The sequence below is a fragment of the Somniosus microcephalus genome, chromosome 2 (genome assembly GCF_052327205.1).
Source record: "Somniosus microcephalus isolate GS21.2 chromosome 2, FLI_Smic_1.0, whole genome shotgun sequence".
NCBI classification, from domain to species: Eukaryota; Metazoa; Chordata; class Chondrichthyes; order Squaliformes; family Somniosidae; genus Somniosus; species Somniosus microcephalus.
In genome coordinates this window covers 340,596,975-340,622,780 of record NC_140988.1, presented here as the reverse complement: position 1 = coordinate 340,622,780, position 25,806 = coordinate 340,596,975, and the positions used below count along the sequence as shown (strand labels likewise).

General features: G+C 43.8%; 1 protein-coding gene across 10 annotated transcripts in view; it reads right to left on the bottom strand.

The window, feature by feature from the left end:
• ccdc142 (coiled-coil domain containing 142) overlaps positions 1-25,806 on the bottom strand; it is a 221,509-nt gene that overhangs the window by 83,905 nt on the left and 111,798 nt on the right. For all 10 annotated transcript variants that reach the window (XM_085975438.1, XM_085975437.1, XM_085975439.1 and 7 more), the window contains one exon: positions 8,909-9,084. In XM_085975438.1, the coding sequence (XP_085831564.1) occupies positions 8,909-9,084 (176 nt within the window). The remainder of the gene's footprint in view (positions 1-8,908; positions 9,085-25,806) is intronic.

Here is a 25,806-nt window from a genome sequence, read left to right as displayed (position 1 = left end):
GCTTCAGGATCTTCCTAGGGAGCAACAATAACCCCAGTATCTGTTCTCCACTACCAACCATCTCCTTAAACCCATCTCCACTGCCCCCTCCATCCTCACCTCCCATAAAGGAGCTTATGGACTACTTTGTCACAAGAGTGAGACCATCTGTTCAGCTGACTCTACTTCTTCATTCACTTCTCCTTTCCCAAGCCAAACCTCCCTCCAAGCGCTCCCTTGCCTGAGCTCTGAACCTGCGTCTCCCTCTCTACTGTCTCTCCCATTCTCTCTCTGAACTTACCTCATCCATGAGACCCACCTCCAATTCCTTGACCAAATTTCCATGTAACTGCTGACCACCCAACTAAAACCTTTAGAAGTAGGAGGACAATTTTTATAAAGGTGTAAGTAAATTGTAGTGTCCGTGTGTTGATAAAGACACTGAAGACAGGAGTTGGGTCATAGGTGTTTACTAAGCAAAGTCTGGGGGGGGGTTCTAACGGATATACACAATATACAGGCTTATATAGCCCGAGTGGCAATTACCGGCATTACAGCACACATGGGGCTCTTAAAAGCCCATACACTACAATTCCTCCCCTTTTAGCTAACCAGTACATCATATTTTAAGTAATTATTAATTACATGTTATAAGAAAAATAATATACACATTGCTGTAGTTAATTAATTATAAGTCAGTCTCTCAGGAGGCTTCCTGACTCGGTCCGGATAACGCCTCGGGGGTGTAGTAGTTTCTGGTGGTGTAGTAGGTTCTTCTGGCAAGGCTGATTCGGCTTGAATGCCAGTGTCGGGTTCATCGGGTTCCAGTATCACCGGATCGGAGGTAGATATGGGTATCTCTACTTCATCGTTAGACGTATAGAGTTGTGGTGTAGGTTGTCCCTTTTCGGATGACTTTATGATTTGGTCAGCATGGCGCCTTATTATGCTTTCTCCGATGTCCACGGTATACATCAGTGGTCCTAGTCGTGTGCAGATAGTTCCAGGCTGCCATTTCTCGGTACGGTAGTCCCGCGCCAAAACTTGTTGACCTATCTGGAAGGTTCTAGTTGGCCTTTCATTCATGCCTTGAAACTGCTGGTTCTCCACGTCCCTTCTGATGTTGGGCTTGACCAAATCCAGCCGACATCTTAGGTTTCTATTGAAGAACATCATGGCGGCAGTTTGGTTGGTAACCATATGTGTTGCATTCCTGTATGCGAATAAGAAGTTATCCACCTTGTGCTGAAGTTTTATGTCTTCATTACCCATGGCCTTTATGGCCTTCTTGAAGGTCTGGACAAACCTTTCAGCCAATCCATTGGTGGCGGGATGGTATGGGGCGGACGTGTAGTGCTTAACCCCATTGTTTTTTAAGAACTTTCTGAATTCTTCGGACACAAATTGCGGTCCATTATCGGAACATATCTGTTCCGGCAGCCCATTCCTGGCAAATATGGTCCTTAATACTGTGATGGTTTTTTCCGTGGTGGTGGAGGACATCTTTATTACCTCCGGCCACTTGGAGTGTGCATCAACCGCGATTAAGAACATTGAGTCCATAAATGGACCAGCAAAGTCGATGTGCACCCTTTGCCAGGGAGATGAGGGCCACTCCCATGGATGTAGAGGGGCTTGTGGTGGAGCGTTTTGGACCTTCTGGCATCCTAGGCAGCTCTTGGTCATTTCTTCGATGTCTCCATCGATACCTGGCCACCATACAAACGCCCTAGCTAGGTTCTTCATTTTCACTCCACCCAGATACCCCTCGTGAAGCTCCTTTAGCACTTTATCCTGGAGTTTGGGTGGAATCACCACTCTGGATCCACACATCAAGGTTCCTCGGCACACTGACAGCTGTTCTCTTCTTTGCGAGAATGCTGGCAACAGTGGTTCGCCATGTACTGGCCATCCCTTCACTGTTAAATCGTAGACCCGTGAGAGAGTCGGGTCATTTCTCGTCTCCCTTTCAATGGCAGAATTTGTTACTGGTAGACATTCCACTATGGTAGAGTGGAACATCTCTACTGGGTCTACTGTAGGTGCCTCTTCTACCGTTGGCAACGGTAGGCGCGATAAACCGTCAGCATTCCCATGCTGTTTTGATCCTTTGTATTCTATGTTGTATTGGTGTGCCCCTAGAAAAAGGGACCACCTCTGTAGCCTTTGCGCTGTCAGAATGGGAACACCCTTTTTAGGGTTGAATATGGAGATGAGGGGTTGATGGTCAGTCAACAAGGTAAATTTTTGTCCGTGTAGGTAATGGTTGAATTTCTTCACTCCCCATACCAGGCTGAGTGCTTCCCTGTCGATTTGGGCATAGTTACACTCAGCTGAGTTTAATGAGCGTGACGCAAAAGCTATCGGCCGTTCTGAGCCATCAGGGAATTTATGGGATAATACTGCTCCTATGCCATAAGGGGATGCATCGCACGCCAGTCTGATTGGCAGTGATGGGTTGTAATGAGCCAAAACTTCCTCGGATGTGATTAAGTCTTTGCATTTATGGAAGGCACGTTTACAGTCTTCGTTCCATTTCCAAATCACTCCTGTTTGTAGAAGTTCACTAAGAGGGTGTAGAAGAGTTGATAAGTTCGGTAAAAATTTATGATAGTCATTTATTAATCCCAGGAAAGACCTTAATTGTGAAACATTTTCAGGTGCTGGGGCTTTTATGACCGCTTCAATTTTTTCAGGTGACTTATGCAACCCTTCATTATTAATTATGTGGCCACAATATGATATCTGATTTTGGAAAAATTCGCACTTGGGGCGATTTGCTCGTAGGCCCCGTTCTTTCAGCCTAGTGAGCACCTGCTCCAAATTGGCAAGGTGCTCGTTGTTGTTTTCTCCTGTTACAAGGATGTCGTCTAGGTAGCATTGAGTCCCCGGAATCCCTTGCAGGACTTGCTCCATAGCTCTTTGCCAGATAGCTAGAGCGGATGCTACTCCAAAAACCAGTCGATTGTACTGGTACAGGCCTTTGTGTGTGTTTATCGTGAGATACTTTTTAGAGGCCTCCTCAACCTCCATCTGTAGATATGCCTGTGCCAAGTCAATTTTGGTGAAACGTTTCCCTCCGGATAGTGAGGCGAAAATATCTTCTATCCTCGGAAGAGGATACTGTACCGTGTGAAGGACCGGGTTTACAGTCACCTTGAAGTCTCCACAGATGCGAATTTTTCTCTGTTCTTCAGATTTATCATTATTCAATGCTTTTTTCATGACTGGAATGATGGGTGTTGCCCACTCGCTCCAATCTATTTTGGATAATACGCCTGCCTTTTCCAAATTCTCCAGCTCTGCCTCGACTGCTGGACGAATTGCGTATGGCACCGGTCTTGCCTTAAAAAATTTGGGAATTGCTGCATCTTCCACTTTTATTGAGGCGGTGATGCCTTTCAAGGTTCCTAGTTTCTCTTGAAACACTTCTTTGGCGTTGGCCAAGATGTCTTTTAATCGTTCAGGTATGATGTCATCATTGTTTTTTTCCTTACTGGTCACCGTCAGTGCCTGAATGGAGTGCCAGTCTAAACGTATCTTCCTGATCCATTCACGTCCCAACAACGGTGGACCACCATCTTGTAGAATGTATAAATACAACTTTTGTATTTCTTTGCCGTTGTATACAACAGGCACCCTTATTTTTCCTTTGGGGTATACTTTCTGTCCCGTATATGTTTTTAAGATAATGGATGTGTCTTTTAGAGGTATATGCGAAAATAGCCTCTCGTAATCCCGTTGATTTATTACGGTTAGAGCTGATCCTGTATCTAGCTCCATTTTAACTGGGGACCCTGCTATCGTGAGGGTAACCCAAATGGTCTGGTAATCTTCTTTGGCAATTACATTATGTAATTTGAGACAGCTTAGTCTCTTGTTTTCGGAGTCGCTATCGCTCTTCTGGTCTTCGGAGCTACTGTCCGTCATCATTTGTACCTTCCTGTACTTTCCTTTATTGATTTTTTGTTTTATGTCTGTGGATTTATTTTGTCCAGATCGGCATACCCGTGCAATGTGTCCAATCTTTCCGCATTGCCTGCATGCTTTGTCCTTGAACCAGCAGTCCCTCTGGTTATGGGTGGATCTGCCGCAGCGATAACATCTTTCGAAACCCTGTGTCATTTCATGGGTGCCGAAGTCCTGTGTCTTTTGTTGTATCTCTGCAGCTCCTCTTGCTGCTGCTTCGTATGATACAGCCATACTGAAAGCTTTGTCCAATGTTAAATCTTTTTCAGAAAGCAGCCTTTTTTGTGTTCCTTCACTTAAGAGACCGCAAACGAATTTGTCTCGAAGATAATCTGATAGTCCTGCCCCGAATTGGCAGTACTTTGATAGCTTTCTTAATTCGGTTAGGTAATCAGCGTTACTTTCATTCTTGTGTTGATTTCTCTTGAAGAATTTGAATCGTTCCGCTATCAGCAGCGGTGTTGGGTTTAAGTGCTCCTGCAGGGTATCAACAATTTCTTTAAAATTCTTGTCCTTTGGTTTGGCTGGAGTGATTAAATTTCGTAACAGCCCGTATGCCTTTGCGCCCATTAGGTTCAGCAGTACTGAAGCTTTTTTTTCATCTTCTATTCCATTTGCAGTGCAATATACCTCTACTCTTTCCATGTATGTGGTCCAATCCTCTATTTTGCTATCAAAAGCATCAATATTGCCAGGCTTAGGCATTTCAGAAAAGATATGGCGCTTCCCGCGCTTTCCCGCCGCTGCTGCCGATGACAACGCTGTTTCCCGCAGTTTCCGTTCTTTTTTTTATTTTTATTTATTTACAGTTGGAGACTCGTTCCCGCCGGACTTTCTCTCCAGGTCTGAACGCTGACCTGCTTGCCGCGCCGGCTGTCTCCCGAATGCTCCCTCCCAGTCCGTTATTGCTTGCCTCCGATTTCGATGCCTGTCTCAGCTGTACAGCCAGCCGCTGGAGCCCCAGCCTGACGCCCAGGAAGGATTAGCGCAGTACCTGCCACCAGCTTGGCCAGCTGGTGAAACCACAGCTTCTCTCACTTTCTTGAGTCTTCTGGACGCCCGAGGAATCGATGTCCTTGAGGTGCTGCCGAATTGCAGTTAAGTCCGTTTCCACTTCGTCGCCACTGTCGTGTCCGTGTGTTGATAAAGACACTGAAGACAGGAGTTGGTTCATAGGTGTTTACTAAGCAAAGTCTGGGGGGGGTTCTAACGGATATACACAATATACAGGCTTATATAGCCCGAGTGGCAATTACCGGCATTACATAGAAACATAGAAGATAGGAGCAGGAGTAGGCCATTCGGCCCTTCGAGCCTGCTCTGCCATTCAATGAGATCATGGCTGATCATCCAAACCCTAGCACCCGGTCCCTACACCGACAGCCATCCCACCCAAGCCCTATCCCCGTAACCCCACGTATTTAATCCCCCCCTAGCACAAAGGGTCAATTTAAAAAAAATTTTTTTTTATCATGGCCAATCAACCTAACCCGCACATCTTTGGACTGTGGGAGGAAACCGGAGCACCCGGAGGAAACCCACGCAAACACGGGGAGAATGTGCAAACTCCACACAGTCACCCGAGGCCGGATTTGAACCCGGGTCCCTGGCGCTGTGAGGCAACAGTGCTAACCACTAGCACACCTGGAGCTCTTAAAGGCACATACATTACATAAATCATACAAGATTCCTAGCTTTTATTAATAGGACACTGAGTAGAAAAGTATAGAGATAATACTAAACCTATACAAAGCACTGGTTAGATCGCAGTTAGAACTATGTTTAGTTTTGGGTGCCCTACCTTAAGAAAGATGGTTAAGGCCATGAAAAGGATACTGAAGAGATTTATTAGGACGATACAATGAGGTTAGAAGATTTTCTTTTACTCAGAAGTTTGTTAGGACATGGAATACCCCACTGGAAACAATGGTGGAAGCAGACCCCAGAATAGCTTTTAAAAGGAAAATGGAGAAATATTTGAAAAAGAAACATTTTAAAAGATATAGGGAATGGGACAAAGTGGATTGCTTTTTCAGATAGACCTATAGCCTCCTTCTGTGAGGAGCAAAGGCCCGGGAAGGGAGGAGCAACAGGAGTAAACAAAGTTATAAATATTATTCTATCGCTTTAGATTAAAAAGAAAATCCTGTAAACAAGCATGTGAGTGAAAACACAAAGAAAGGTATAATTTTGTTGTTCCTATACGTGTTCTATTTATGCTTTTACTGGGCAATAGCACTGCGATATTTACTTCAATGAAATGGATTAAGTCTCATGTCCGTATCACATTCTGCTTCAGGAATGTGCAATAAACAAGCAAAATAACAACTTTAAATATGTCACCGCTGACCAAATAATTTTTATGGTTACTCTAATAAACTCTCAGCATCCTGAAGGCTCCAATTACTGGAGGGAGTTTCATTACCTAGTCAACAATTGGACCCTTGTGTAGCAGATCCAAATGATTAAACAGTTGTTTATTAAATTAATTTTCACAACTATTCTACAGATAAAAATAAGGGATCAAAGAAAAAATGCCATTCGAAAATATTTGGTTCATAACAGTATAAACAGAATGCATTATGAAGACACATGTATTGTTAATGAGTTACGGCTAGCACCACTAGTGGCTCATGACTTCTATTACACTAGTGCAACTGACTAACTCATCAGAAATATACGAATGAGCAAACCTATCAGGTCAGCCCACTCGTGAAGTGTCAATCCCTTAACTCATCATATATTTGCTATGCATCCTCTATGCAGAAATCAGCTTTGCTCAGTGGGCGAAAAATATATTTTTCTCATCGGAATGTTCTCCTCCATTTTGAACTTAGTAAAATGACAGTCATCATTACTTAATGTTGTAGAGAAGCCAAAAGGCAGCAACTTTTTATTTTATTTTCCATGCTTCATTCATGGACCAATTAGGTTCAACCTTCAATACACTGTAACCAAGCTTATAAAATCAGTATATAGTCAATGAAAATACACAATAGCTACCATGACTCAACCTACAAAATGTGCACATAAATGAAAAAGCTCTGTGTGGATTTCAAAAATTATACATTCTGATTTATGTTGGTTTAATAAAATGTGTGAGCAGGTATAAATATTTGGTTGCAGCCTCATTGCCCAGTTATGTGCAAGCAGACAACCTAAATTTTCATCGAAAGGTTGTTTATGCCTTCAGAAATTTAGAAATGTTGCATGCAATGGTTACCTTGGATCAGATATGTGGCCCATTCAATAAAAGTATAGCAGTACGTTTAAAAAAAATAGTTCAGTGCAAAATTGGAGAGCAGCTACCTCTCATATACAGAGCCGGAAGATGTGGGTGAGGTTTTACATGAATATTTTGCATCTGTGTTCACTATGGAGAAGGACGATGTAGGCATAGAAATCAGGCAGGGGGATTGTGATATACTTGAACAAATCAGTGTCGAGAGGGAGGAGGTACTAGTGGTTTTAGCAGGCTTAAAAGTGGATAAATCCCCAGGCCCGGACGAGATGTATCCCAGGCTGCTGTGTGAGGCAAGGGAGGAGATTGCAGGGGCTCTGACACAAATTTTCAGAACCTCTCTGGCCACAGGGGAGGTGCCAGACGACTGGAGGACAGCTAACGTAGTACCATTATTCAAGAAGGGTAGTAGGGATAAACCAGGGAATTACAGGCCAGTGAGACTAACATCAGTGGTAGGGAAATTATTGGAAAAAATTCTGAGGGACAGAATTAGTCTCCACTTCGAGAAGCAAGGATTAATCAAGGATAGTCAGCATGGCTTTGTGAGGGGGAGATCATGTCTAACCATTTTGATTGAATTTTTTGAGGGGGTGACTAGGTGTGTGGATGAGGGTAGTGCAGTTGATGTAGTCTACATGGACTTCAGTAAGGCTTTTGACAAAGTCCCACATGGGAGACTGGTCAAGAAGGTAAGAGCCCATGGGATCTAGGGCAATTTGGCACACTGGATCAAAAATTGGCTTAGTGGCAGGAGGCAGGGGGTGATGGTTGAAGGTTGTTTTTGTGATTGGAAGCCTGTGTCCAGTGGTGTACCGCAGGGATCAGTGCTGGGTCCTTTGCTGTTTGTAGTGTACATTAGATATGAATGTAGGAGGTATGATCAGTAAGTTCGCAGATGACACAAAAATTGGTGGAGTAGTAAATAGCGAGGAGGGAAGCCTCAGGCTACAGTACAATATAGACGAGTTGGTCAGATGGGCAAAACAGTGGCAAATGGAATTTAACCCTGAAAAGTGTGAGGTGATGCATTTTGGGAGGACTAACAAGGCAAGGGAATACACAATGAATGGTAGGACCCTAGGAAGGACAGAGGATCAGCGGGACCTTGGTGTGCATGTACATAGATCCCTGAAGGCAGCAGGACAGGTAGATAAGGTGGTTAAAAAGGCATATGGGATACTTGCCTTCATTAGCCGAGGCATAGAATATAAGAGCAGGGAGCTGTAGAAAACGCTAGTTAGGCCACAGTTGGAATACTGTGTGCAGTTCTGGTTGCCGCACTATAGGAAGGATGTGATTGCATTGGAGAGAGTGCAGAGGAGATTCACCAGGATGTTACCTGGGCTGGAGCTTTTTCACCCAGAGGGTGGTTGGAATCTGGAACTCACTGCCTGAAAGGGTGGTAGAGGCAGGACCCCTCACAACATTCAAAAAGCATTTAGATGAGCACTTGAAACGCCATAGCATACAAGGCTACGGACCAAGTGCTGGAAAATGGGATTAGAATAGACAGGGCTTGATGGCCGGTGTGGACACGATGGGCCGAAGGGCCTCTTTCTGTGCTGTATAACTATGACTCTATCTCAGCAAATGTGAATATGGTCAAATATTTTCATGCTCTTGATCAAAGACTGGACAAGATGGCTTCAACAGAACTTACTGTATCTCAGAAAAAGTGAAATAACTGGTTATAATTAGAATCAAAACAGTACTCACTTTTAGATCCCCTTGAATTACTAGTAGAAACTGATTCATGGACCAAGAAGAAAGGAATTGGAAACCTTTTGTCATTAGCCAATGGGATGAAGTCTGCATTGTTGTGATGCAATGACTCATTGTTCGCACCAAGATAGATGGCATGACTACCTTACGAACCACTCCAGTACTGGCACCTGCAACAAGGAACACACCAAGTCCACTTTTTAAGCATATAAGCATGTAATGAGAAAAAGCCATTCAAGTCTTTCATGCCTCTGCCTTCCACAGCCAATGCACAATCAACAGTATTATGGATTATATCCCAACAATTTAATCTCTGTATATTAATATTGTATATTAATCATATTGTAGCATGTAGTCAGTATGACCTGTCTATTTAATTAAGCTTTGTAAAAAGTATGGTTTGTTCAGGAAACAATCTACAGTACAAGCAATCTTCTGTGTTAATTAGAAAGTCTCATGAGACATTATTTCTGTGATCTTGGAAATCTTGTATTATTTCTCAAAATCAATGGTTTCAACAAATAATGGACCTAAAATTGCGGTCAGAGGCTTTCCGCGGGCAAATGCCTCCGATCAGCAAGAAAAGTACACACCTACCTGGTGCCTCCGTATCTTTGGACTCTTGCAGTCCTGGGCCTACAGGCATACGCTTGCGTAAAGGCCCACGTATCACAGGGGCACATGCGGTTTGCAAGCGTCCCTGGGATTATGTGGGCTGGCCCAACCAATAAAAAAGGGGGATTCCATTTACGTACGGAATTCCCATAAGCATAATAGGAATGACATAAAAAACACACTTTCACACAACCTAAATAAAAATAAATCACGTTTAAAATTAGTTAAAATACAATTTAATTTCAAACAAAAATTAAATTTTTTGAAAAATAAATTTAAACTTTTTTTAAAGGGGCCAAAAATAGCCTAAACTAATTTTAAAGGTTTTTACATAAGAATTAGGACATAAGGACATAAGTAGGAGGAGCAGGGCTGCTCCTGTTTCCCCGCCTGAATCAATGGTCAGGCAGGCCTTAAAATGAGCGCCCAGCACTTCTGCCCCAAACAGTTTTTGAATGTTTAAAGGATTTTTAAAAATGTTATTTTAATATTTATTTAAACCCTTAAGCTAGTAACCAGGCGTAAGGGTTTTGTGGACATTCGCTGGGCAGTAGTTCGGCAAATAGCCCAACTCTCCACCAGCGAATGTCCATTTCCTGTGCATGCGGATGATCTGTCAAGCTGAAACTTGACAGATTGCAAGTTCCAGGTTTCCGCGCATGTACAGTGCAGGATAAAACCAGGAACATGCAGAGCACTTATGACCGTGTATACAGTGCGTACGCGGTCATAGGACGTGTAAAATCCGGGCCAATATAAGTTTAAAAGTTGGAGTTTCGAACAGAGCTGGAATTCTATCAAAATTCTGTTGTATGATCAGACAGAAGGCTCTACAGTATTTTTCTGCTAGCGTTAGCTGGGGTTGACTTTCAACTGCTAGCCGTCTGTTTAGCGCCTGAAAAATGTGCGAGTGGCCGTTGAATGTCTGGTGGGGACCTTGTGCACTCATTTTCCTGGCTGAATCAATGGTCAGGCAGGCCTAGCACTCCTGCCCAAAACAGGCAGAAAGTGGTTTAGATATGTAAGTTGATGGCAGCTTTCAAGGAGAAATGGGTGAAGCATACATGGCGAATGCAAGTCTCATTTCTCCAGGTGTTGAGAGGCCTAACCGGTGATCTTAACAGGCCCACTGGAGGCGTTTCCCTAAAGGTAAAATTCTTAAAATATTTCTGTGGGCCAGGAGGAGCAGGAGTACTCCTCCAGGTCCTACAAAAATCTTTTGGCCTGATACAAATCTGTTCGCACCCCGCCTCCTCCAACAGGCCTTACCTGACAGCCAGCTAGTCGGCTGATTTTCCTCCTGACAAAACCAGCAAGTTGCAATGGGGTGCCCATATGCTACCCGCAACTCGCCGAGAAAATATTAATGAGGCCCAAACCTGAAAGTTGTTCAGGCCTCCCAAACGCCATGTTAAGCAGGTGCAGTGGGCGTATCGCTGATATCGCAACCATTAGTTGCCCAACCCAAAAATCTCCCCCATTATGTTAACAGTGTATTCATAAGAATATGAAACAAAATGAATTTATGATGTCAGAAAACAGGACTAGGTCTTTTGAAACTAAATCTATATACATGTGGGGCCTACCTTAGGAATCCACAATACTGCCAGTTCCAATAGGAGGAGAGCAGTGCTGCTGGGAGTCAATACAGTGCGCTTCTGGTAACAAAGCACGTAGCACCGCCTGAGATTATTTTCCTAAATGACCCCACTGTCAAATCAACTGCTTCTACCGGTCAGAGAAATCAAAAGATGGAGCTCCACGGATTGGATAAGCTTTGGAAATGAGCTGAACATCCACATACTAACCATTGCACAGCCCACTCACTATCTCTCATTACCAAATTTTATAATATAGCAAGAAGTTATATAACATAGCAAGAAGTTATAAACATCTGGTTCTGCATGTAAAATTGTTTAGAAAAACTGTAAACATGAGGGCCTCGAAACCGGATCGCACAGCCTCTGTTTTTCAGGCATAAAACAGGTATTGAGTGAAGACATTTCTCCTCATCTCAGTCTTAAATGACCGACCCCTTATTCTGAGAAAGTGACCCCTAGTTCTAGACTCATCAGCCTAAGGAAACATTTTCCCAGCATCTACCCTGTCAAGCCCCTTAAGAATTTTATGTTTCAATGAGATCACCTCTCATTCTTTAAAACTCAGGGAATATAGGCCTAGTTTACTCAATCTCTCCTCATAGCACAATCCCCTCATTCCAGGAATCAGTCTAGTAAACCTACATTGCACTCCCTCGAAGGCAAGTATATCCTTCCTTAGGTAAAGAGACCAAAACTGTACACAATGCTCCAGGTGTGGTCTCACCAAGGTACTACATAATTGCAGTAAGACGTCTTTACTCTTATACTCCAATCCCTTTGTAATAAAGGCTAACATACCATTTGCTTTCCTAATTGCTTGCTGTACCTGCATGTTAACTCTGTGATTCATGTACAAGGACATCCAGGTCCCTCTGAATACCAACATTTCCCAGTCTCTCACCCTTTAAAATATATTCTGCCTTTCTATTAATCCTACCAAAATGGATAAATTCACACTTCTCTACATTATATCCCATCTGTCACATCCTTGCCCAATCACTTACTCTGTCTAAATCCCTTTGCAGCCTTCTTATGTCCTTCTCACAGCATACTTTCCCAGCTAACTTTGTATCATCAGCAAACTTGGATATATTCACAGAAATCACAGAATCACAGAAACCCCACAGTGCAGATAGAGGCCATTTCGGCCCATCGAGCCTGCACCGACACATATCCCACCCAATCCCCGTAACCCCTACACCAACACATATCCCACCCTATCCCCGTAACCCCAAGTATTTAATCCCCCTAACACTAAGGGTCAATTTATCATAGCCAATCAACCTAACCCGCACATCTTTGGACTGTGGGAGGAAACCGGAGCACCCGGAGGAAACCCACGCAAACACGGGGAGAATGTGCAAACTCCACACAGACACTCAGTCCCCTCATCTACATCAGTAATATAGATTGTAAATAGCTGAGGCCCAAGTACTGATCCTTGCGGTACCCCACCAGCTACAGACTGCCAACCCAAAAATGACCCTGTTACTCCTACTCTCTATTTTCCGTCTGTTAACCAATCCTCAAACCGTACTAATATATTACCCCCATCCCAAATTTTGTTCAATAACCTCTTGTGTGGCACCTTATCGAATGCTTTTTGAAAATCCAAATACACTACATCCACTGGTTCCCCCTTATCCACCCTGCTAGTTACAACCTCAAAAGACTCAAAGATTGTTCCCTAGTTGGTTCCTTGACATACGGATCTAGAAAACTATCTTGAATGCATTCTATGAACTTGACCTGCACACTATTACTGCAAATTTAGTTTGCCTCGTCAAAATGAAGATTAAAGTCCTCCATGATTACCGTATTACCCTTGTTAAATGCACCTCTAATTTTTATTATATTTGTTTATGGGATGTGGGAGTCACTGGCAAGGCCAGCATTTAATACCCATCCCTAATTGCCCTCGAGATGGTGGAGGTGAGCCGCCTTCTTGAACTGCTGCCGTCCATGTGGTGAGGGTACTCTCACAGTGCTGTTACAGAGGGAGTTCCAGGATTTTGACCCAGCAACGATGAAGGATCAGCGATATACTTCCAAGTCAGGATGGTGCGTGACTTGGAGGGGAACTTGGAGGTAGCGGTTTTCCAATGTGCCTGCCGCCCTTGCCCTTCTAGGTGGAAGAGGTCGCGGGTTTGGGAGGTGCTGCCGAAGAAGCCTTGGTGAGTTGCTGCAGTGCATCTTGTAGATGGTACACACTGCAGCCACAGTACGCCGGTGGTGGAGAGAGTGAATGATAAAGGTGGTGGATGGGGTGCCAATCAAGCGGGCTGCTTTGTCCTGGATGGTGTCGAGCTTCTTGAGTGTTGTTGGAGCTGCACTCATCCATGCAAGTGGAGAGTATTCCATCACACTCCTTACTTGTGCCTTGTAGATGGTGGAAAGGCTTTGGGGAGTCAGGAGGTGAGACACTTGCCGCAGAATACTTAGCCTCTGACCTGCTCTTGTTGCCACTGTATTTATGTGGCTGGTCCAGTTAAGTTTCTGGTTAATGGTGACCCCAGGATGTTGATGGTGGGGGATTCGGGGATGGTAATGCCGCTGAATGTCAAGGGGCGGCGGTTAGACACTCGCTTGTTGGAGAGTCATTGCCTGGCACTTGTGTAGCGTGAATGTTACCTGCCACTTATCTGCCCAAGCCTGAATGTCTTCCAGGTCTTGTTGCATGTGGGCATGGACTGCTTCATTATCTGAGGAGTTGTGAATGGCGCTGAACACTGTGCAATCATCAGCGAACATCCCCATTTCTGACCTTATGTTGGAGGGAAGGTCACTGATGAAGCAACTGAAGATGGTTGGACCTAGGACACTGCCCTGAGGAACTCCTGCAGCGATGTCCTGGGGCTGTGATGATTAACCTTCAACCACCACAACCATCTTCCTTTGTGCTAGGTATAACTCCAGCCAGTGGTGAGTTTCCCCCCGCCCCGATTCCCATTGACTTCACTTTTACTGGAGCTCCTTGATGCCACTCGGTCAAATGCTGCCTTGATGTCAAGGGCAGTCACTCTCACCTCACCTCTGGAATTCAGCTCCTTTGTCCATGTTTGGACCAAGGCTGTAATGAGGTCGGGAGCCGAGTAATCTTGGCGGAACCCAAACTGGGCATCAGTGAGCAGGTTATTGGTGAGTAAGTGCCACTTGATAGCACTGCTGATGACACCTTCCATCACTTTGCTGATGATTAAGAGTAGACTGATGGGATGGTAATTGGCTGGATTGGATTTGATCTGCTTTTTGTGGACAGGACATACCCAGGCAGTTTTCCACATTGTCGGATAGATGCCAGTGTTGTAGCTGTACTGGAACAGCTTGGCTAGAGGCGCGACTAGTTCTGCAGCACAAGTCTTCAGCACGATAGCTGGGATGTTGTCAGGGCCCATAGCCTTTGCTGTATGCAGTGCGCTGAGCCGTTTCTTGAGACGTGGAGTGAATCGAATTGGCTGAAAACTGGCTTGTGATGGTGGGGACCTCAGGAGTAGGCGGATATGGATCATCCACTTGGCACTTCTGGCTGAAGATGATTGCAAACACTTCAGCCTAATCTTTTGCACTCACGTGCTGGGCTCCACCATCATTGAGGATGGGGATATTGATGGAGCCTCCTCCTCCCGTTAGTTGTTTAATGGTCCACCACCATTCGTGACTGGATGTAGCAGGACTCCAGAGCTTCGATCTGATCCGTTGATTGTGGGATCGCTTTGCCCTGTCTATAGCATGCTGCTTCCTCTTTTTAGCATGCATGTAGTCCTGTGTTGCAGCTTCCCCAGGTTGGCACCTCATTTTTAGGTACGCCTGGTGCTGCTCCTGGCATGCTCTTCTACACTCCTTATTGAACCAGGGTTGGTCCCCTGGCTTGGTGGTAATCGTAGAGTGAGGGATCTGCCGGGCCATGAGGTTACAGATTGTGGTGGAATACAATTCTGCTGCTGCTGATGGCCCACAGTGCCTCATGGATGCCCAGTTTTGAGCTGCTAGATCTGTTCTGAATCTATCTCATTTAGCACAGTGGAGGGTGTCCTCAGTGTGACTGTGCGGAGTTCACTACTACCGATGCTGACATGGACAGATGCATCTGCGACATGTAGATTGTTGAGGACGAGGTCAAGTAGGTTTTTCCCTCGTGTTGGTTCTCTCACCACCTGTCGCAGGCCCAGACTGGCAGCTATGTCCTTCAGGACTCGGCCAGCTCGGTCAGTAGTGGTGCTAGCGAGCCACTCTTGGTGATGGACATTGAAGTCCCCCACCCAGAGTACATTCTGTGCCCTTGCTACCCTCAGTACTTCTTCCAAGTGGTGCTCAACATGGAGGAGTACTGATTCATCAGCTGAGGGAGGGCGGTAGGTGGTAATCAGCAGGAGGTTTCCTTGCCCATGCTTGACCTGAAGCCATGAGAATTCATGGGGTCCGGAGTCAATGTTGATGACTCCCAGGACCTACCCCTCCCAACTCTGACATACCCAGGGATGGTGATGGATAAGTTTGGGACATTGGCTGAAAGGTATGATTCTGAGAGGATGACTGTCAGGCTGTTGTTTGAATAGTCTGTGGGACAGCGCTCCCAATTTTGGCACAAGTCCCCAGGTGTTGGTGAGGAGGACTTTGCAGGGTCGACTGGGCTGGGTGTGCCGTTGCCGTGTCTGTAGCCGGTGCCGAGGTCGATGCCGGGTGGTCCGTCCAGTTTCATTCTTATTATGTTTCGTAGCGGTTAGTTACAACTGAGTGACTTGCTAGGCCATTTCAGAGGGCAATTAAGAGTCAATCACATTGCTGTAGGTCTGGAGTCACATATAGGCCAGACCATGCAAGGACAACAGACTTTGTTCCCTCAAGGACATTAGTGAACCAGATGGGTTTTTACAACAATCCGATAGTTTCATGGTCACCATTACTGATACTAGCTTTTTATTCCAGATTCATTGAATTAACTGAATTTAAATTCCCCAGCTGCCGTGGTGGGATTTGAACTCACGCCTCTGGATCTGCACTCTGCCTGACACTACAACTACTGTTAGTGGGTCTATAAACAACCCCCACCAGTGTTAGGTGGGAAAGTAAGCTGCGAGGAGGACGCAAAGAGGCTGCAGAGAGATATAGACAGGTTGACTGAGTGGGCAAGAACATGGCAAATGGAATACAATGTGGGGAAGTGTGAAGTTATCCACTTTGGTAGGAAAAACAAAAATTTAGGATATTTTTTGAATGATGAGAGACTGGGAAATGTTTGCACTCAGAGGGACCTGGGTGTCCTTGTACATGAATCACAGAAAATTAACATGCAGGTACAGCAAGCAATTAGGAAAGCAAATGGTATGTTAGCTTTTGTTACAAAGGGATTAGAGTATAAGAGTAAAGTCTTACTACAATTATACAGGGCATTGGCATGGCCACACCTGGAGTATTGTGTACAGTTCTGGTCTCCTTACCCAAGAAAATACATACTTGCCTTAGAGGGAGTGCAGCGAGGGGTCACTAGGCTGGTTCCTGGGATGAGGGGATTGCCCCATGAGGAGAGATTGAGTAGACTAGGACTATATTCCTTAAGAGTTTAGAAGAATGAGAGGTGATCTCATTGAAACATATAAATTTTTTAAGGGGCTTGACAGGGTTATTGTTGGGAAAATGTTTCCCCTGGCTGAGGAATCTAGAACATGGGGTCACAGTCTCAGAATAAGGGGTCGGCCATTTAGGACTGAGATGAGGAGAAATGTCTTCACTCAAAGGGTTGTGAATCTTTGGAATTCTCTACCCCAGAGAGTTGTAGATGCTCAGTTGTTGAGTATATTCAAGACAGAGGTCGATAAATTTTTGGGAACTAACTATTAAGGGATGTGGGGCTAGTGTGGGATGTTGGAGTTGAGGTGGAAGATCAGCCATGATCTTGTTGAATGGCAGAGCAGGCTTGAAGGGCCAAATGGCCTACTCCAGCTCCTATTTCTTATGTTCTATCTTTATCCCATCCTTTATTGTCAGGGCTATACCTCCTCCTTTTCCATTTTGTCTATCTCTTCTAAAAGTCAAGTATCCTGGAATATTTAGTTCCCAACCTTGGTCACTTTGCAACCATGTCTTCGTAATGGCTAATAGATCAAACCCATTTATTTCTATCTGTGCTTTTAATTCATCTTTCTTTGCGAAAGCTTCGCGCAGATATAGTGCCTTTAGCTTTAAGTTTTTTCTATTTTTCCCTGATGTCATCCAAGTCACTAATGCCATATTACCTTTGTTTAGCTCTCTGCCCCTTCCTGACCCACTCTTTTTATTTTTACCCAAATCGCTAGAGTGCTCTACAGCCTTGACATTTCTTTTACTGCTTTTGAATTTACCCTTTCCCCAATCCTCACAACGCCACCTCCCCCCTCCCCCCCACACTTCATTAGTTTAAAGCCCTATCTACCGCCCTAGTTATTCGATTCGCCAGGACACTGGTCCCAGCTCGGTTTCAGTAGAGACCATCCCAACGGAACAGCTCCCTCTTTCCCCAGTACTAGTGCCAGTGACCCATGAATCGAAAGCCCTGCCTCACACACCACTCTTTCAGCCACACATTTAACCTGCTAATCTGTTTGTCCCTATGCCAATTTGCGTGTGGTTCAGGTAACAATTCAGAGATTATTATTTGAGGTTCTGGGTTTTAATTTTGACCCAAGCTCCTCAAACTAGTGTTTTATATAATTCAAGCATAACCCCCTGCTCATATTTTCTATGCCTTGGAAAGTATCCTGTATAACTTATTAACCACCTTATCTACCTGACATGCTACCTTCAGGGATCTGTGGACATACACTCCCTGCTACACTTCTCAGTATACTACCATTAATTGTGTATTCCCTTGCCTTGTTAGCCCTCCCCACAAATGCATTACCTCACACTTCCCTGGGTTGAATTCCATTTGCCACTTTTCTGGCCACCTGACTGGTCTACAGCTTTCTTCTTCACTAACAATCTCACAGCCAATTTTTATATCCTCTGCAAACTTCTTAATCATGCCCCCTACATTGAAGTCTAAATCATTGATATATACCCCAAAAAAGCAAGGGACCAAGCACTGAGCACTGCGGAACCCCAGTGGAAACAGCCTTCCAGTCACAAAAATGCCCATTGACCATTACACTTTGCTTCCTGCCACTGAGTCAATTTTGGATCCAACTTGCCACTTTCCCTTGGATCCCATGGGCTTTTACTTTTCTGACCAGTTTGCCATGTGGGACCTTGTCAAAAACCTTGCTAAAATCCATATAGACTACATCAAATGATCTACCCTCATCAACCCTTCTTGTTACTGCCTCAAAAAATTCAATCAAGTTAGTCAGACATGACCTTCCCTTAACAAATGCGTGCTGACTGTCCTCGATTAATCTGTGCCTTTCTAAATGACGATTAATACTGTCCCTCAGAATTTTTTCCAATACTTTTCCCACCATCAAAGTTAGGTTGACTGACCTGTAATTATTTGGTCTAGCCCTTTCTCCCTTTTTAAACAATGGTATAACGTTAGCAGTCCTCCAGCACCACACCTTCAACCAGAGAGGATTGGAAAATAATGGTCAGAGCCTCTGCTATTTTAGGGTGACCATATTTTCTAAACCAAATCCGGGTACACACAGGGTGGGAGCACAGCAAAGTAGCCAGGACATGTTTCAAGAAAACCGGCATGATGACTTTATTACTTCTACCAGTGGAATATGTAGAGACAACACCATTTTCACTTTACACCGAATCTCGAATCTTATGTGTGTTCTGGCAATAGTGCGTACCATCTATACACGTCCCTAACTTTTAATTTCACAATTTAAAATCTGTTCCAAACAGACTGAGATTTTCCATATAAGGTGTGAAACACCATCTGTCTCAGAAGGTTTCAGAAACCTCTTCCCTGTGGGAGAATTTTGAGCTTGCCTTATTCATTGAAGAAACACGATGCACCATACTGATCTCTAAGGTAAAGTAAATCCACTCACCCGCCAGCTCTCACTGCGCTCTCAGCTTCTCCCTAGCATTTTAAAGGTTGCGCCCTCTGGTCAATCACTATTCGCCGAAACATGGGGTCAGGTGACTCAATACCCCAGAGTGTAGTGTGGCCCGAGCTATCGATGGGGCCTTTTCTCCGCCACATGCATTGTGGGAAGGCGGGGCCGCCATCGTTGCCTCCATTCAACCGGTTCCTGGAATCCATTCCTGTGCTCAAACCAGGCGCGAACGGGACAAGAAGCTCCCCCCTGGGATTTCTGTGCATTCGTATTTTTAAAAAAGATTGAATTTCTCCAGTTTATACAAAAATAAAGTTAAAATCCAACTCCTGACGATCAGTGGACCAATAAATATGGCTCTATTCGGGGTCGAGTTTCCTGAACCGGGGACTCTTCCAGGGACGTTGCTTTCCCAGGGACACAGTACCTAATCCGGGACTGTGCCCGAAAAACAGGGACGTATGGTCAGCCTACGCTATTTCCTCCCTTGCTTCTCTGACAGGATCAATGACAGCTACAGATGCGTTCCATGAGTATTCTCCCTGCCTAACAACATTGTCCTCACTGAACAGTCATTGTTCTGGACTGTACAGACAAAGCCTTCTGGACTTAACGTTGATACTTATCCACAACTCTATGGCCAAAGACATCAGACAATAGAAAGTAAACTTCTGACACCAGAAGTTAATAAATAAATCAGACAATCCTACTGAGTAAAAGCAGTCAGAAAATCTGAAGAAAATCTGTGTGCCTCAAATTATCTCATGGGCCTTTCCTAATTCAGAGTAGAAATTACTGGGTTAATGGCATCACTAAAATAGCAAGACAGGAATTTGATACAAACACCTTAAGTGTTCATACAATAACATCAATGGCAGTAATTTCTACCTTTAAAATATTTAAGGGAAACCCATTATAATTAAGAGCTTCATCATTACACCAGGAGCAACTGGAAGAATTACAGGACCGTACAATCAATTACCACCAGGGATTTAAACAAAAGACTATAAAATTCAAATGATTTTCTAATGGTCAGAACAAATATTTCACCATGAAACACACCAACATTAAATCACATGACATACAAGTTCTAAAAACAATTTAAAATAACTACTTTTAAAAAAAGTTAAAAATTTTGATTTCTTTTCATCCTAAAGAAAGACATTCCAACTCTGTAATCTCTTTTTCGCCAATGTGAAAACCCAGTACCCACAGCCAGTAAAATGATATTATTTTAGTAAGGTACAAAAATCCTATTAAATGTGTTCACTTTTGAAAATAGAACCGCAGCTGAAACTTCATCCATCTATTCTGGGGCAGGTCAGAACATGCTTGGGTAAGCACATATTTATTTTAACCATCTCCTGTTTTCCATTTAAGCACTTTAATAGGTCATTCTACTTCCTCCCTCGTGTGTGTGTGTGTGAGAGAGAGTGTGTGCGTGATTTTCCTTTCCTTCCCTTTTATTCTATTCCTTTATAAATCTTCAGAAAGTTGTATGTTCAAACCCCATTGCCTCTTTTGCCTGTATAAAAACAGTGACGGCACTTCAAAAGTAATCTATTAGTTGTATAAGATGCTATATAACTGCACGTTCTTTCTTTGAACCCACAACCTTCATCACGTTACAGTATGTGATAGCAAAATACTGCAGATGTTGGAAATCCGAAATAACAACAGAAAATGCTGGAAAAACTCAGCAGGTCAGGCAACATCCGTGGACAGAAATTTGAGTTGACGTTTCGGGTCGAAACCCTTCTTCAAAAAGGGTTCGACCCGAAACGTCAACTCAAATTTCTGTCCACGGATGTTGCCTGACCTGCTGAGTTTTTCCAGCATTTTCTGTTGTTATTTAAGTTACAGTATGTGTCAGCTTGGTTAAGTTGGTAACACTCTTGCCTCTGGGTTAGAAATGTGTCAGTTCAATAGCAGGGTTTGAGTGGACGTAGGCCAATTCAACAGTGCTGGATTGTCATCAGGTGTGCTCCTGAGTGCACAAGGAAAGTCGAAGTCTCTGCTTTCCCGGGCATCCCACCATCCCGCCCCGTCCCTCCTCCCACCAAACTGCCCGATCCCCGCACCCGTGACTTACTTCGGTGCCACCGGGCGACGCGTTTTTGACTTGTCTGAAGCCACACATTCCACATCGGCAGCTGGCTGCCATGATGTGAATGAGGCCTGGGAGCTTAAATAGCCCAGGGCTCAAACTGATGATGTTGGGCAGCTTGACGCTCTCCCCACCACCGCCTGCCCAAAACCAACTTCCAGTTAAAATCTCCACACCCCGCCCCCAGTGTCCTGACCGTTATTTTTTTCTTCAACCAATACCACCAAAAAACAAATGAGCCGATCATTCTCATTGCTGGGATATTGGTGGCACAGAATGAGTGCTGTTTTTCTGCATTGGAAAAAGTTTCTGCACTTCAAAAGTAATTAATTGTGTGACATGCTCGAAGGCATTTCAATGTGATAAGGCCTCTATTTAAATGTCTTTTTTTATTAGCTACGTGGGCCTTAGATTACTGTCTCGTAGTCTGAGAACAGCTATCCAACATTATTTAGAACACGTGGTGGATGTAGCAAATTATTTTTCTACAAAATAATCTGTGATTAGCATGTAATGGCAGCCAATTCCTTTGGTGTTGTGAATATGGAATCTCAGCAGTAATGAGATTTTCAAAATCACTTTTTCTAAAGACTTTAGAAGCTCAGACATTTACAGTACTTATTCCCCATCTGTAAATTATAGTCTAAATAAAACTAAAAACAGAGCTACAGTTAAAAGTATTGCAAAAACTATATCATGAGAAGCCTGAAGGCCAATTATGTGTCATTAAAGAACATGATCACCTGCTTCACATTAAAAGTATAATCAGTAATTATATTGCAGATAGAAACCAAGTATTTTGGGCTACTGAGACCAGAATAGACAGATAACGGTGGATACCTGACAGCCAACTACAAGGCAATGATAAACTGAAAGATTTAGATGATAGCAAAGTTTGACCAGTTTATAACAGCCATTTGCAGTCCAAGATTAGATTATGTGAAGAATACCAGCTGATTTGAAGTGGGTTGTGAAGTATTCCCCTTAGAGTTTGGGATGGCATCTAGTTGTCAGAATCAGGTGCATTACATTAGAAGGTCTTGGGTTCAAGCCCCACTCCAGAGATTTGAACCCATAATCTAGGCGGACACTTTAGTGTAGTACTGAAGGAGTGCTGCACTGTTGGAAGTGCCATTTTTTCAGATGAGACATTAAACCGAGGCCCCTTCTGCCCTCTCACATGACAAACGATCCCACAGCAGTAATCAATGATGAGCAGGGGAGTTCTTCCAATGTGGCCAACATTAATCGCTCAATCAACATCACAAACAGATTACCTTGTTATTTATCGCTACTGTTTGTGGGACCTTGCTATGCACAAAGTGGCTGCCACGTTTCCATAAATTACAATAGTGACTATACTTCAAAAGTACTTCAGTCTTTGTGAAGCTTTTTGAGCTGTCCTGAAGTTGTGAAAGACTCTACATAAAATTTTATTAATTCTCGAGATGTCGGTGTCACTGTCAAAGCCAGCATTTTGCCCATCCTTAGTTGCCCTGAGAAGGTGGTGGTGGGCCTTTTCTTTTGAACTGCTGCAATTCTCTGTAGTGGTTTGATACAGCGGAGTGGCTTGCTAGGCCACGTCAGAGGACAGTTAAGAATCAACCAGGCTGGTGTGAGACTGTCGTCACATATAGGCCAGACCTGGTAAGGACAGCAGGCTTTCTTCCCTAAAGGACATTAGTGAATCTGTTGTGGTTTTTATGACAGTCCAACAACTTCATGGTCACTTTTACTGTTAATAGTTTTTTTAAATTTCCAGATCTCTTTTTTTTTTTTAAACTGACTTCAAATTCTCAAACTGCCATGGTGGAATTTGAACTCATGTTCTCTGGATTAATAGTCCATGCCTCTGGATTACAAATCCAGTAACATAACCACTACACTACCAAAGCGGTCTAAGTAAGTCCTTTCTTCTCTTTAAAAAAATCAGTTGTATTGGAATTTGCTTCTTCTATTAGGAGCACACATTTTCCCTTAACATTACCATTACGGTTACCAAGTTTTTCTCTGCATCTTCAAATTATACATTAGATTGTGTTTTAGAAAATTAGAGTGTTAGCCCAGGGTTAAAATACCATCCACTAAAGAGAAAAAGGAATTTTGCTCGAAACTACTGCATTCCCCCTTTACTAGGTTAGAATATACACATGTAATTCACTCTCTGGTATCTTTCTTGCACCATTTCTTTTGCAACCACCAGCTGTTTTTATACTCCATGTCCTTAATGAACGATGGCATTTACAAAAGCTTATTACATAGCAATAGCAAATGGATATGAAGTACAATTTTACTGCACAGTAGTTCACTTGAATTTCATTACTTGTCATATATCATGTACAATTATTCAGTAGTCCAAATTAATTCAATAAAAATATTACTGAAATCCAATTACTGGATGGACAGTAACATTTCATTTTAAACTACATAAACTTTCATTGAGAATCCAAGGTGAAAGTCCAAGGTCATTCTATGGTCAACACAAAGGTTGAAAAAAGACAAGATAAATCAAGTAATGGTCAGAGATTGTGTTTTAAAAGCCTAATGATTGTAGGCTTTTAAACTCTTGGAAATGAATTAGTTAAGAGCAGGAAATAATGTGATGAGTCTCAGTTTTATAATCGCAAAGAAAAGGAAGATTATGTAGAATGGTATATCTGCACCATGAGAGGACCAAGTTCAGAGCAGCAATGACCATAATAATACTGGTAAAATAGCGACAAGGTTCCAATGCCCAAGGCTGAAAGAAATTTGTAAGAGGCAGATCACCTATAAGGAAATGAGATTTCCTTGTATTCTGTGAGAGGTGCAAGAAGAGCCTCCCCAGATTTAGGAACAGTCAGTATGCAAGTCTTGGGCAGGCTTCAGCTAGATAGAGACAGTTAAAAATTGTTGAGAGAAAAATAAATGCATGGCAAGAATGAGAACGCTCAGATTTTTGTAGGCAGCCTTACTAACAGGGGAGGATATAGCAGTTCAATTTAAGATCAGAGGAGATAACAAGGCAAAGAATGTTGATGGGCAGCGGCGCACGTTAAGGTGGAGGTGCGGGGCGGCCGCCTTTTTCGGCGGCTGCCTGCCAGCACCTCTGACCCCGGCCTCCTGACCGCCCCCCCCCCACCCCCCCGTGGCATTGCCGGCTGTTTCCCGAGATCCCGGCACTTCTCCTTGGTGTCGGGCTCGTTTGCCGGCACTCGCGAGCGGGGATCGTGCTGTTGCAGGCCCCTCCCCCTTAACAATGGGAGGAAGGCCTGCAGTACCGCAGCGTGCCGTGCCACAGCGTGTGGCGCTGCGGCACGTTGCGCTGCGATATTCAGTTTCTGCGCCCTAAGAGGGACGCGGAGCGCCTCGAGCCTCGCCCCGTCTCCCTCTAGGGGCAATGAAACTGAATATCTGACGATCGCTAAAGCCTCGAATGCTGCGCTAAATCCTGTGCTCAGGCAACTTTGGCGCCCCAACCCAATTTCTAGGCCCGAATCTTTAAAGAACTGAAAGAAATTAGATTTCCGTTGCCCTACCTGGAGTTACAGAGATCAAGATGCTTTGATTCAGCCACTACACCGTAAGAACAATAGAATTTGTGTTTACAAATCAACAACAACTTGCATTTACATAGCACCTTTAACATAGTAAAACATCCCAAAGTGCTTCACAGGAGCGTTATTAAACAAAATTTATCACCGAGCCGCATAAGGAAATATTAGGACAGGTGGCCAAAAGCTTGACCAAAGAAGTAGGTTTTAAGGAGCAACTTTGAGGAGAGAGAGGTAGAGAGGAGGAGAGGCTTAGGGAAGGAATTACAGCGCTTAGGGCCCAGGGCAGCTGAAAGTGGCTTTGAGCCCAAGATCAGCCATGATCTTATTGAATAGCGGAGCAGGCTCGAGGGGCCAAGTGGCCTATTCCTGCTCCTATTTCTTATGTTCTTATGATCTTAGAGAGAGCAAAACAAAGATTGGGGCTCTCACATGGAGAAAATCCAAACCTGAAATAAAGATGGACAAACTTTAAAAAAAAGTAAAACATTCTTTTGAAAAGTTTCTGAAAATTTTTAATTTTGTATTAAAATGAACAAATTTCACACTGCACAAAATTAAAATTAGTTTTCCAGGCCCTTAACATTTGTTTAGTGATAATAACACTGTCAAAACCCCAGTTACACATAATCCTTTTGGGTCTAACTTTTAGTGGGGAATTTAACAGCGTACTTACTGCGGAAGAGCCAAAGTTTTCGTCAGTTTCAATGGTTTGCGAGATTTCAGTGATTGCCGGCTCTGTGGGGGGGCGCACAGCGCAGCCAGTTTCAATGCTGTCCTCGACAGGTCACAACTTTGGGATTTCCGCATGCGCCTGCACCAAATCCCAAAGTTACGGTCAGTTTCAAAGGCGGAATGATGGCGAACGCTGCCAGTTCACCATCATCCCGGCCGCAAATTCCGGGCCAATGACTTGCAGTAACTACTAGCAGCTTACAATAATTACTATTTTTGAAAATAAACCATACCATATTTTTGATATTAAAAAATGGTCTATAAACTACTGCCATTTCAATAGATAACTGAAATTGATATTAAACGTCATGCTTCTAGC